Source organism: Petaurus breviceps, unplaced genomic scaffold (genome assembly GCF_028583685.1).
Source record: "Petaurus breviceps papuanus isolate PSGF00001 unplaced genomic scaffold, PetGlider_PUasm1.0 90650, whole genome shotgun sequence".
Classification (NCBI taxonomy): Eukaryota; Metazoa; Chordata; class Mammalia; order Diprotodontia; family Petauridae; genus Petaurus; species Petaurus breviceps.
In genome coordinates, this window is record NW_027187299.1 from 8,233,469 (window position 1) to 8,247,260 (window position 13,792).

At 35.7% G+C, this 13,792-nt stretch overlaps 1 protein-coding gene across 3 annotated transcripts in view; it reads left to right on the plus strand.

Annotated features, from left to right (window-relative positions):
* Positions 1 to 13,792, plus strand: part of COG2 (component of oligomeric golgi complex 2) — a 70,637-nt gene that overhangs the window by 1,932 nt on the left and 54,913 nt on the right. Inside the window, exons 2-4 of one of the 3 annotated variants that reach the window (XM_069064893.1) lie at positions 7,725 to 7,886; positions 8,936 to 9,001; positions 12,357 to 12,437. In XM_069064893.1, coding sequence (XP_068920994.1) covers positions 7,725 to 7,886; positions 8,936 to 9,001; positions 12,357 to 12,437 — 309 coding nt within the window. The remainder of the gene's footprint in view (positions 1 to 7,724; positions 7,887 to 8,935; positions 9,002 to 12,356; positions 12,438 to 13,792) is intronic. The other 2 variants (XM_069064895.1, XM_069064894.1) reach the window with 2 other exon arrangements.

A 13,792-nucleotide genomic window follows, 5' to 3' on the forward strand; every position in this document is an offset into this window, starting at 1 on the left:
TATTATTATATTTTTGCAGTCTAATGGAGGAACATATTTTCCAAATATTTAACATTTATTTAATATTTAAATTTTAATCTATATTTTAATGCCTCCACTCTTTTCTGAACTTTTTACATTCTGACCTTGGACTTTATCACTCAATTGAAATTAATTCCTGCAAAGTTGCCAAGTGTCCAATTTAAAATGGCCTTTTCTCAGGCCTCATCCTTCTTAACTTTTCTGTAGCATTTGGCACTGTTTACTCCCATCTCTTCTTGGATACTTTCTTTTTGGTATTTTGTGAGATTGCTCTCTCTCGGTTCTCTGCATTTTTTTGTATTCATTATCCATATTGTGATCTTAGTAACAGTAGGTATACCCCATGGTTCTCTTCAGGCCCTCTTTTCTCACTACAGTATCAACTCCTTTAGCTCTTTTTTTCTACAGATGATTTCCAGATCCAAGTGGTACAGTGGATAGAGTGCTGGGTCTGGACTTAGGGAGACCCAAGTTCAAATTTGGCCTTAAGACACTAGCTGTCTGACACAGGACAAGTCACTTAATGTCTGTCTGCTTCAGTTTCCTCAACTTTAAAATGGGGATCATAATAGGATCTGCATCTCAGGGTTTTTGTGAGAATCAAATCTGATATTTGTAAAGAACTTTGCACAGTGCCTGGCATATTAGGTACCATATAACTGCTATTATTACTATCATTATTATCCTTTTTATCTAGATATGCAATTTGTCTCTCTCCTGAGCTATAGCCTCATATCACCAACATCCTGCTGGACATATGAAATTGAATGTCCAATATACTTCTTAAAACTCAACATGTCTAAAACAAAAATCTCCCCCAAACCCTCCAAAATAACCAAATTTAATTTCTCCCAAAGGTACCACCTTTCTTTTAGTCTCTGAGATTTGTAACCTCTGTGTTATCCTTGATTCCTCACTCTCCCTCACTGTACACATCCAGTTGGCAAATTTTTCCATTTCTACTTCCCAAACTTTTCTCCTATCTGATGTTTTCTTTCTCCTCAGCCACTGCCTTACTTCAGGCCCTCATTCCCTCTCACCAGAACTACTACAGTGCCTGACTAATTGGTCTCCTTTCTCTTCTCCATTCCCAGTCCTCTACGGAGCAACCCACGTGAGTTTCCTTAAGCACCAGTTCAGCCTTGTCATTCCCCTACTCAGTAAACTCCAGGGACTTTTGTTTTTAGACTGAAACATGTAACTCTTCTGTTTTGTTTTTAAAGCCCTTTATGATGTAACTGCAACTTATCTTTCCAAATTTATTACATAAACATCACTTTCCTTCCCTCAGTCTAATGTGCAGCTAAACTGCCTTCTCTGTTTCTCCCATCTTTGTAGTGGCCATCACCCATTCTTGGTTTGCACTTCCTCCTCACAACTGCCTCCTAGAATCCCTTACTTCCTTCAGTATGCAGCTCAAGCATCACCACTCTGAAACCTTTCCTGTTCTCCTCCCTTGCCCTCCCCTCTCCTCCATTGCCAATTGTTAGTCCCCTTCTTAACTACCTGGTGTTTATTCTTAACTATTCGGTATATACTATATATGTGTATTCTGTCTCCCTCTGTAGCATGTGAACTTCTTGAGAGGAGGAATTCTTTTATTTTTGTTTTTGTATCCCCCAGCACCAAACACAGCTCTTGGAACACATAGCAGATGCTTAATAAATTCTTATTGATTGGTAATATTTCTGTTCCTTTGGGGCATACAGAATAAATAATATATTTTTCAGCATCAGTTCAATTCAAACTTTTATTAAGAACCTACTAACTCAGGTAGCATTCTAGGTGCTACAGATAGAAAGGCAACAATAAAATGCTGCTAAGTTGTATTCCTTTCACTGGGAGAATGCATTCATGTGAATGCAGGGTAAAATTCTAAGAGGATCAGACCAGTTAGCAGTAAATGTGGGAGTCACAGAGGAGGTGGCCTCTGAGTTGAGCCTTGGAGGAAAAAGAGGATTCTGAAGTGGGGAAGTGAGTCAGGAGTGCATTCCAGGCCTGGGCACAGTTTGTGTGAAGTCAGGTAGAGGGAAAATGAAATGCTCCCCTGGGGTCTGACGAAGAAAGAGCTATGGTGTTAATAATTAGGTGTGATGTTATTTTATTCTTGTGAAATCCTCACTTTCAAAGTGAAATTGGATTGCAAAATATAATTTTTAAATATTTTTAATCAACTGGCCTTGTAGTATAGCTTATTGTCCTAGAACTCTCAAATAAAAAGTAAACTACTAATCCTACAAAAATAGCATATTTTAAATTAAATTAAAGAACAAATAACTATGTGTAAGGTAGTATGTTAGCTAGGTTATTCTGCCAGAGTTGGAAAACTGAAAGAGCTCTTAATAATGTTTTATCTTTAATGCTAAGTAGAGAAACTCAAAAGAAATGAACACCTAATACCTTGCAACATGGTAGGCACTGTTTGTTTAATGAATAACAATTATTTTTCTAATGAATGCCTTCTTGGTTTTTAATGATAGTAATGTAAAATTGTACAGAACTCAGGAAGTATAAATTATTTATAGATGCAACTGTTCTTTATTTATATCTTTTAAGGTCTTTTACACATAGCTTTTCAAATCATGTTTTTAAACTATTTAATAATAGAATAATCTGATCTTGCACTGGGTTTTGGAAACTTGAATTTTTCATTTGTGGACTGCCCAAGTTAGGGAACATAATTTTTATTTTGTTTTTTGGTTTTGTTTTTATCTAGAAAATAAAAATCAGTGCATCTCATACTCTCAAGGTGAAAAGAGGCATGGTATTCATTGTTTGACTATTGAAAAAAAAAAACAGTTCTATAGCAGTTAGGAGAAGGGTTAATTATGAGAACATTGTTTAGTTCTGAGAGCAAATGTGACATATCTACCTCCCAACTCCCTTCATTTTACAGATGAGAAATTGAATGACCTTAGGTCTCTTACTCTAAATCCAGTGCTCATTATAGCACACTGTGCTACCACTTCTAATCTGACTTTTATAGTACTGTGCTACTGTATTAACTAATGGTTGTCTTTTTGAAGGCAGCATAGTTTTATCAGTAGTCCTGTCTTGAAAAAAACTAAAGCAGTGTTTGACTGAAGTAAGTGAAAAATAACATTTAGGACTAGAGAAATGATGCTTCCACTGTCCTCTGTCCTAGTCACACTACATTTGGAATATTATGTTCTGTTCTGCAAGACTTACTTTAGGAAGGATGTTGATAAAATAGCGAGTATTCATATGATACTTGTTATAATGTGAATTGCGGACAGCCATGATATTATAGGATTTCAATTGATATCATAGGAGAAGCACTTAAAGGAATTTGAAATGTTTAGATTGAAAAGAAGACATTTCCCCTAAACAAACTATATATTTGAAGGGCTGCCACATAGAAGAGGTATTGGGTGTCTTTTGCTTGGCCTCAGGCAGCAGGACCAGAAGCATTGTTAGTTGAAAAGATAATTTCATGCTTGATATAAAGAAGACATTCCTAAGAGTTAGACTTCTCCCGCTGTCACGTGGCATGCACTACTTGCTCTTACCTCCACCTCATAGAACCCTCTTTTTCTTTTAAGACACAAATAAAGTAATACCTTCTGTGTGAGGCTTTACCCTGTGCTTCCAAATGCTAATGCTTTCTGTCTCAAACCACTTTGTATTTAAATATGTTGTATTTTTAAATATTTAATTTCTTTCTATTTATTCTGTCTATGCTTATATTTGCTTACCCTTTTCCCTACTACAATATAAACTGCTTGGTAAGACTTGTTTCTTCTGTTGTACTTTTATTTTCCTTGGAGTCTCAGTTAAAAGTCCTGCCTTCTGCAAGAAGCCTTTCCTAATCTTCCTTAATCTTAGTGCCTTCCCTTTGGGACTACTTCCAGTTTTTCCAGTGTAAATCTTGTTTGCATATAATTGTTTGCATGTTGTCTCCCCTACTAGACTGTGAGCTTCTTATGGGCAGGGACTTTTTTGGCATATAGTACATGCTTAATAAATGCTTGTTAATGGCAAAGGTTAAATGACTCTGTCAGGTATGTTGGGGAGAGGACTTTTTGTGTTACTTATCAGTGCTTTTTCAAGTGTGCCAACTAAGTTACTTAAAAGAGATTTTAAAAATACGTTTTTCTGTGCCTGAATATGCTGTCTTGAAAATTCTTCAAAAACTCAGCCAAGTTAGTAGATATCTACCACGTGTCCTACACTGTGCTAGCCTCTGAGTATAGCAACATTAAAACAACATGGCCCTCCATCAAAGGAACTTGTCATTTAATGGGAGGCATAGAATACATACATAAGATAGTAGTTACTTGGTAGGCTGTGATGAGAAAAAGGTGAGATCCAGACAAAATATTCAGGGAAAATATGAGATTATTTTTAGCTGGGGGAATCTGGAGAAACCTCATGCAAGGGGTGGCACTAGAACAGATCTTTAAAGGAAAATGATTTCTACAGGCAGCACATATAAAAACAAGGAGATAAGTTCAGATTAGGTTCAGGCATGAGATCAGGGAACAGCTAGTAGTCCAGTTTGGCCAGAAGGTAGAATACAAGAATACAAGTAGTATACAATAATTTTGAAAAGGAAGCTTGGAGCCAAATTGTTGGGGACCTTAAATGCTAGCCAAAGGAGTTTATATTTTATTTTATGGGAAATCAGCACAGGTTTTTGAGCATGAAGTCTCTGTGTCCTAAAAATATTATTTTAGCATCTGTGTGAAATAAGGATCACAGAGGGGAAGAGAGCAGAGTCAGTGAGGTCAGAGAGGACATAGATAGAATAGTGAGAGGTGATTGAGGGCTTAAAATTGAGTACTAGCATTTTATTTGGAGAGTAATATTGTGGACATAGAATTAGCAGACTTGGAGGCTACTTGAATGTTATGTGTGAAGGAGACAGAAGAATCAAAGATGCTATAAAGTTTTGAGTCTGGGTAATTGGGAGCATAGAAGTAATATGAATAGAAATGGGGAATTTAGAGGGAAAGAATGTTTTAAAGAAGACATGTTCCTTTGAATGTGAGGCACTTCTGGACATCTTACTGGAGATTTGTGACTGGAACTCAGGGCCGAGATTAAGGCTAAATGAACATAATACCTATCTATATGCGTACACAGATACACATTTATCTATTTGTGCACAAATGTACACACAGATACATATTTATACACATTTATACACGTGTGTATAAATCATCTGCCTAGAGATGGTAAACTGAACTCATTTAAGTATATGAGATCACCAAAAAAGAGAATATATATGCTTCAAGTTATGGATAAAAATGTTGAAAAATGCAGGAGTAGAATGAGAAGAGATGATATCTTGGGACCTAAAAGAGAACAGATGGGGGCAGGGGAGGGGGGAGGGAGAGCAATAAAGGTACCAGTTATAAATTGTTGTTAATTATTGCTTGTTTCTATCTAATTCATTTTTAACCTATGGCCTCTAGGCTTTGAGAAGCAACTTCTGTAAGCCCTTTGAAAGGGCTTGGATCTTTGACTTGGAAGGCTACTAGTCTTCTTTTTAAATTCCTCATAAGCTTTCAGAAGGCATTTTTAGGATATAAAGGATGACTCTATGCTTCAGTTTCCCCTTGGGGAATTTTACTACCAACCCCATAGTTGTGAAAATAAAATAGTATTTGTGAAAAGTACCTTAGAAAACTAAAGTATGTAGCAAATTCATACATTTTTATATTGTGTGAAAATTTTAGTTTTATACATGGTGGACATCCATAATAAGTTCTTATTGGTTTATTGATTTTATTAGCACCTTTCTTCAGAGGACATAAAAAAATGCTTTATGTGAAAATTGTGAGAGGTCACAGTTCCATTAGATTTTAGTCTAGTGTGCCAAGTTCTGACCATCATGCTTTGCTCTGATTCTAGCTGAAATCTGGAAATCTTTCTCTTTTTCCCTCTTCTAAATCCTAGCTGCCCTTTAAGGCCTAACTGAGACTCTATATTCTTTATGAAGACTTTCCTAACTACCCTAGTTGTCTTCTGAACTTACCTGAACTATCTGAACTTACAGTATTTAGCTGTCATTAATTTTATGCATTTTGTAGTTTTTTTTATTATTTTTATATATGAGTATATAATATATATCAGGCAGCTAGGAGGTACAGCAGATAGAATGTTGGAACTGGAGTTAGGAAGACTCAACTTCCTGAGTTCAGATCCGCCCTCAGATACATACTAGGATGTGTGACCCTGGGCAAGTCACTTAGCCCTGTTGGTCTCAGTTTCCTCAGTTTTGTTTTTTTTTTAATGAGCTGGAGAAGGAAATGACAAACTACAGTATCTTTGCCAAGAAAACCCCAAATGGGGTCACGAAGAGTTAGACATGACTGAAACTACTAAAAAAAACAATATAACATATCTGTGCTGTTTATTTTTATGTTTATTGTCTACATACACATATGTTAACTGTATATGTAAGGATAGAGTATATAAAGGCCTAGAAAGTAGGAACAGTAGATTATTATCATTATCATCATGGTTGTTATTATTACTAATATTATTATGGTTGAATCTTCCCATCTTGCCTATGCTTGAAGTACAGGGGCCAAAATCCCATTACTGATTTGCAGGGGAGCTTTGACCTGCTCTGTTTCCAAACTGGTCCAGTTCACTCCTCCTTAAGCAATATGGTGGCCCGTAATGTTGTGGGTTTGCCATATTGATAAACATAGTGTGGAAGCCTGATCCGCTTAACCCACTGTAGCTTTTTAAAGAAGTCATTAAAGTAAAGGAGCTTTGTAATTTTGTAAAGGCAATCTAGCCCGCTTTCCTCCTCCTGTTTAATTCTAGGCCCAAATTGTTGTTTATTTGTATTCTCTATCCAAAATCTTTATACTGATCTATTTGGTTCCTCTTTTACAGATGGACCTCCTATATGGACCAAACTCTTTTGAGTTAAAACTGCTTCTAAGAAGTTTATTCACCTAACTTAGAATTTTTGTTATAGATGGGAACATTTATTTCCTCCTGTTTGTACTGTTTCTCTTTTGCAAAGTGATCACAAGTGAAATGTTCTGAATAATGACTTAGATCTTGGGGCATGCCAGTTATGAGCCATACAGTGTTAACTAAAAATCAGTTAAATACTTGGAAAATGTGTTCACCAGGTAGTAACCATTAGTATTTCATTATTTCTGGTATTGTTTGAAATTTATATTGAAATCCTAGAATTTGGATAATCTTCCCCTGTCTCCTTATCTTACTGATAAGGAAACTGAGTCACAGAGAAGGTAACTAATTGCCTAATGGTAGAACTGAGAGTAGAAACCCTTCCTTCTGATTTCTTAGGTCATTGTTCTTTCTACCTAATTATGAAACATAGCTACTTGACAATAGAACTCCCTATGGATGAGTGAAAATAAGATGTCGTTCAAGTTTGTCCCAGAGAGCACAGTATAATTCTTTCCCATGTTAAAGCACATTTTTTTAGTAATAAAGGCACTTGCACAATTTAAGCAGCAATAAAGGGTGCTCTTGTTTAATGCAGCCTCATCTTGAATTCTGCACAAAGTGAATGTCTCTGCCATTTATATTGCTGAAAGTTCTGCTAATTGATTTTTCCCTAGAGCTACATAACTTGCCACAGAAATAGATATTTTCTTCTGTATTGTTTATCTTAATATTTTCTTTTTTGAATGTGAAAATTATTGTAAATATTGTATCCTGGTTTTTTTTTTTTTTTTGTCTTTCAGGATGACTTTGATGTTGATCATTTTGTGTCTGACTGTAGGAAACGGGTCCAATTGGAAGAACTTAGAGATGATCTGGAACTCTATTACAAACTTCTCAAAACAGCCATGGTAGAACTCATTAATAAGGATTATGCAGACTTTGTCAACCTTTCAACAAACTTAGTAAGCATTCAAGTTGGATATCTCTATTGTTTTTAGTGTTCTTATCCAAGTGATTTTACATTTGAAAATTTCCATCCTAGCTTTTATCTTTGATTTATTTTAGAAGTTCGAAGTAGCTAGTTAACAGAGAAGCTGAAGTTTGTTAAACATCTAAATTTCTTCTTTCTATTTTTTAACTTAGTTAAAAACTTATTTTTCTTTAAGTTGGTTGCTATATTGGTCTATCTTTTTCAATTGGCTCTAAATAGAAGTTAGCCTTTATTAAATGGCAATAATATAATGATTGTGACTGTTTGGGGGAAATTTTCCATTTATTAAAGTAAAATCTTCAGTGACTTGGTCAAATTAGAAGACCAGTGTGAAATAATAAAGATAATAAAAAAGTAAATAATAAATAATAAAAATTATAAAATAATAAAAAGTTAAAAAGCATCTTGAGGTGCTTTTTGTCCTTTTATCTCCCCAGAGCTTACACAGACCTTGGTATGTAATAAATACTTAGTAAATGTTGATAAGTTACTCCAGTTTACTTAGAGTTTTCTTGAATATTATAATGTTCAAGGAATATAACAAAAATGTTTTGGTTATTGATTATCATAAGTAAATAATAGAAGCATATTTCTTTCCAATTGCTTTTCAAGTTAGTTTTATTTCCTTTTACTCCTGTCTTTCCCTCCCCCATTCCCTTTTCCCCCACACAGTTTTCATGTCTTCACCTCTCTCTCTCCCTTGGGTGCTCTGTCTCTGTCTATCTTTCTGATTTTTGAAGCTTCATACAAAATGATTTTTATTATATTCCCATATAGTTTATGTTGGAAGACATGTTCGGTGACATTAGTTAGGAAATTATATTTCTGTTAGTTTGATTGCTTGTTTCCAGCCTTATATAGTAGTAGACTTTTATGATATGGAAAAGGATGAATTGACAATTGAATATAGATGTCAGCATAAGTGGATGTAAATCTAGTGTTATTTTCTTGTTGATATTCATCATAACTATCACTCCTGATAATTATAATGTGTGTTTGTTAACAAAATTTGCCTTTTAGGTTGGCATGGACAAAGCCCTCAACCAGCTCTCTGTGCCTTTGGGGCAGTTACGTGAAGAGGTTATGGTGGGTACAAAATAATGAGTCATGTACTACATATTAAAACATAGAATATTTATTATTTGTTGAGAAAATAATTGGGTGAATTACTATAGCTCCAACCAGAAATGAAATGATGTATTGTTTTACATGTGAAGTGATTTCACAATTTTTAAAAATTTTGATTTGATGAAAAAGATGAAATCAATTTTGTGAATGAAAGTGAAAGAACCTAAAAAACTCTTGCTATCTGTTTCACAGGTGGAGGATATAGAAATAATTGTCCATATATTTTGTTTTCATATCATATAGGCCACTGAGCATTAAGGTATGTTGAATCAGTAAGGGGCAGAGGACTATCCTTATCCTGCTTGTTTTTCCTTCTTAGATTTGAAGAGGGGTATTTTGGGGGCTAATTTAATCTTAGAGAGCCCTTTTTGTTATAGGTTGTTTGAACTGGAAATCTGCTTTTTAAAATCATTAGATCCTTAAGTAGATAAAAGGACATCATATAATCAGATTTACTTTAGATTAGTAGTCTTCAGCTTTTCCCTGAGTGGTGAATTTTGCTTTTCTAAAAGCCTTGTGATTGTTGAAGCTACTAATGGAAGGATTGGACTTGTTGATACCTGTAACACCAGTGTAATATTTACAGTGCCCACAATCACTATAAAGACCATGACTATAAATATCACATGACATTCAATTGCAAAATATGCCAAACTCTCCATATAGAGTACAGAACTGAAGCATTTATTAGACACCAGAAAACCCAATCCCAGTACCAGTAAGCCAGTTCCATCATAATACCAAAGATCTTAAGAAGCCATAATAACATTGAGAGCCACAGCATCCTTCAGCCTTCCCACAAATCAATACAAGATCAATATTTACTCGCAAACCTCTCTCTCTCCTTGCCTGAGCACCTCTCTCTCCTATTGTCTCTCTGGTTCTGACTCCTAGCTTCCTGTGGGCTCTGCTTCCCTTTAGCAAACTCCTTCCACCATAGGTGCCATGTGACTACATTCAGCCTATTAGGGGGCGGAGTTTATCTTCATAGTAGGGAAGCAGAGTCCACAGGAAGTGGGGAGCTAGAGAGACAGTGGGAGATAGAGGTGCTCAGGCAAGGAGAGAGAGAGGTTTGTGAGTAAACATTGACCTTGTAATGGTTTGTGGAAAGGCTGAAGGATGCTGTGGCTCTCAGTGTTATTATGGCTTCTTAATATCTTTGATACTATGATAGAATCAGCTTATTGGTTTTGGGATTCAGTTTTCTGGTGTCTAAATGCTTCAGTTCTGTCCTCTACATAGAGAGTTTGGTATATTTTGTGATCGAATGTCATGTGATATTTATAGTCACGGTCTTTATCATGATCATGGGTGCTGTAATTATTGCATGGGTGCTACAATGTCCAAAACTCTTCCCTCCCTGTGAGAATCTGCCAAAGCATCCTAATATGAATGGAGAGTGGCATGTCAGGGACCCCTGAGGATCCTAAAACTCATAGCAGTAAAAAATGTGTCATCATTAGGACAATACCAATCCTGAAAGAAGGTTCTGTGAATTTATTTCCAAAAATGGCTAAATTTATCATTTTTACTTAGTTTTGTCTTGCTCATAGCAGTAAAAAATGTGTGATTATTAAGACAGTACCAATCCTGAAAGAAGGTTCTATGAATTTATTTCCAAAAATGGCTAAATTTATCATTTTTACTTAGTTTTGTCTTGCTTTTGTATTGCTGTTGAATTTATTTTTGTTAATATCAAATGTGTCAAAACCTTTTTTTTTTTTCCAGGCCAGATGAAGGGAAGTTTGTTAAGGATAGAAAAGGTTCTAGAGAATGCATAGTGAAAAGGGATGGGAGGAGGGATAGGAAGCAGGGAGAGGTGATAAGAGTGAGGTGAGAGTCAGAGAATGAGGAGTGGGAACAGGAGAAGGGGGCTTTTACCTTGACATCTTTAACTGAATCACAGTGATTGGATTCTGAGGAATTGACTTTGCTGTACCAAGGAATTTCCATTTGACTTGAGTACACACTCCAGGGTTCCTCAATTACAAAAGATATTGTCAGTCTCTTTTCCTTCCTGGCACTAGGAAAGAAGCCAATGAAGAGATCATGTCATGTGTTTTTGTTGGTAAATACTTGGTGAGCCATTCCCAGGGCCATTTCTTTTATGATATTCAAGGTGGCAAGGGGTTATGCACTCAAAAAAACCCTTCATTTGGTTTCTGGTCAGGCATGCTATCTGAGCCCCTGATGTTGTTGTAGACACTGAGTGCTTATTAAGGGCTCAAGTGGTATTTTTTTCTAAGAAGGTTGGGTGAAACAAGCAGAGTAGGAATTACTTCCACATGTGTCTATATGTTCCAGGGTAAGGAGGCCTGTGAATCCAATTCCCAAGTATCCACTATTGGAGTCTAATCTCCTGGGGCCAGTGTTTGGAAAAGGAATGAGAGGGTTCAGGGGCAAGAATCTTGGTGTCAGTGGTGGTCCCTGCCAACCTTCCTGCTCATGATGGTGTAGGATAAAGGCATTGTTGCTTTCTCTGATGATTTGACAAAACCATCCGTAATACTTATCCAACTAACCATGTTCACTTTATCTCATACCGTTTCTCATGTATTCTCTATGTGCTACTTCCTGAGCACATCCTTGCCTTTCCTGTCCCTTTTTGTTGATGTTTATGCACAATCTTAGAATGTCCTATTCTCCAAATCTTAATCTGTTTGCATTCTATCCTTCTAAGACCAAATTTAATATCACCTCTTCCACTAATTCCTCACTCACACCCCCAAATAAGTGATTTTTCCTTTAGCTAATCTGATGCTACTTTTCTTATGTACTTAGATTTTATTTTCTTTGTACCTGTCCTACTTTTCTCTATTAGGGTGTCTATCTTTTTTGTCCCCTAGTGTCACACATTGTTACAGTTTTATATGATTAATATTTGTTGAATAAAAAAACTTTTTGTTTTCTTCATGTCTAGTAATGAACTACTTTTAATTCATTCTTTCATCTTGTTCACTCTAGTTCAGACCTTAACTACCTCCCACCAGGATTATCAAAATAATCTCCTAGTTCTTTTCCTCCCCTGGTCTATTCCACTTATCACCCCTACAGTCCTAGCTTTCCTAAAACACCATTGTCATTATAGAGCATCCCTGCCCTGTAACAAATTACCCTACTATTGCCTGTCATGTAATTATTCAGTTTTATAAAGCTTATACCTCATGTTCTCATAGCAATTGGTACAGTGTTGACAGGCTCTCAGCACGTACTTATGTATCTGAATAAGCAAAAAACTTCTAATATTATACCTTATTTGTTCCAGGTATGGGTTCATTTGTTTTTAACTTATCTTGCTTTCTCTTTTTTTAAGAGCCTTAAGTCATCTGTCAAAGAGGGAATTCAGGCAGTTGATGAGCGAATGTCTAAACAAGAGGATATCAGAAAAAAAAAGGTATGGGCAAATATAAAAACTACCAATATAAAAAGCCCATTTAAGAAGAATGGTGGTGGAGTATAATCAAAGGAAGTATATTGACTTTTGGCATATTATTTTGTTCATTAACTTACCCATCTTGGTTTTTTTTTTTTTTAATATAGCAGTCTCTGGCTTCTTTTTAACTAATGCTTACTCAATTTATATTTTCAAGATCTATATTTTTCCCATGCTTTTAAAAACAAAACCTTCATAGGTTTAATTTTACATTTCCACCAACTTTTTGAGGAAGTCAGATCATAAAATTAGAGAAATTTTAGGAATGATCTAGTGCAGTTGTCAGTTTTGTACATGAAAATATCCAGTCTCAGAGATAGGTATTAAGTGGTTTTCCTGAGCTCACACAACTGGTTAATACAGATCTGGGGCTAAAATTGAACCCAGGCCTCCTCTTGGGCTACAGCTCTTCCTAGTATTAATGATAATAGCTAACGTAAAGTTACACAGGGCTTTGAGTTTTGCAAAATGCTCAACAACCCTGTGAGCTAAGTATAGCAGATAATATCACATTTTACAGAGAAGAAAACTGACACAAAGAGGTTAAATAACATACCATAGAGTCAGGATAGCTCTGACTTCTTAATTTTATGTATGAAGAAATGGAAGAAGAGATTAGTGAGTCATCTAAAGTTAGGCAAGTGCAGAGCTAGGAATAGAATTCAGGCCTGCCATCCCAATCTAGCAGTCCTTCCAAAAGACCATACTGTGAGTAATCTTTCAGAAAAGACTTGTTTATTAATATAATGTCTATAGTGATACCACCTGAACACATGCAATGTCATCTGATCGTAGAAGGATAGGAGCATTCAGGCCTGGTTAGGACCTGAATTTGAAACCATATGGGAATTATTGATGTTTTAGGTCTAAAAAGAGTGACATAGTGGATAAATAACTACAAAATGATGGCCAAACTTGGCTGGTAAAGTACTTTTTTTCTCATGGGAAGCTCCTTATACCAGTGAAATAACAAATCTGGACCCTCCCCAACAAGCACCCTGTAATGCCATGCACAAGCAGCTTTCCAGAAGAAAAGCTACTGTGAACAGCTTTTAAGGTTCTGATTACACAGTATTGTGAACACTCTATTTATTCCATGACAAATCAAAGTGAAACATTCACAGAAAATCAAGGTACAGCATTCACAATATTAGAGTTTATCACAGAAAATCATTAATAGTATTCTCAACAGCTTGTCATTAAAATGGCCACATAGTTTTTACCAAAATTATCACAATATTTAGAACAAAGAGCAATCATCTCAAAGTACAGTAGTCAAAGCCTTCCACTCATGGGGCAACTAAGTTAACTCAGTC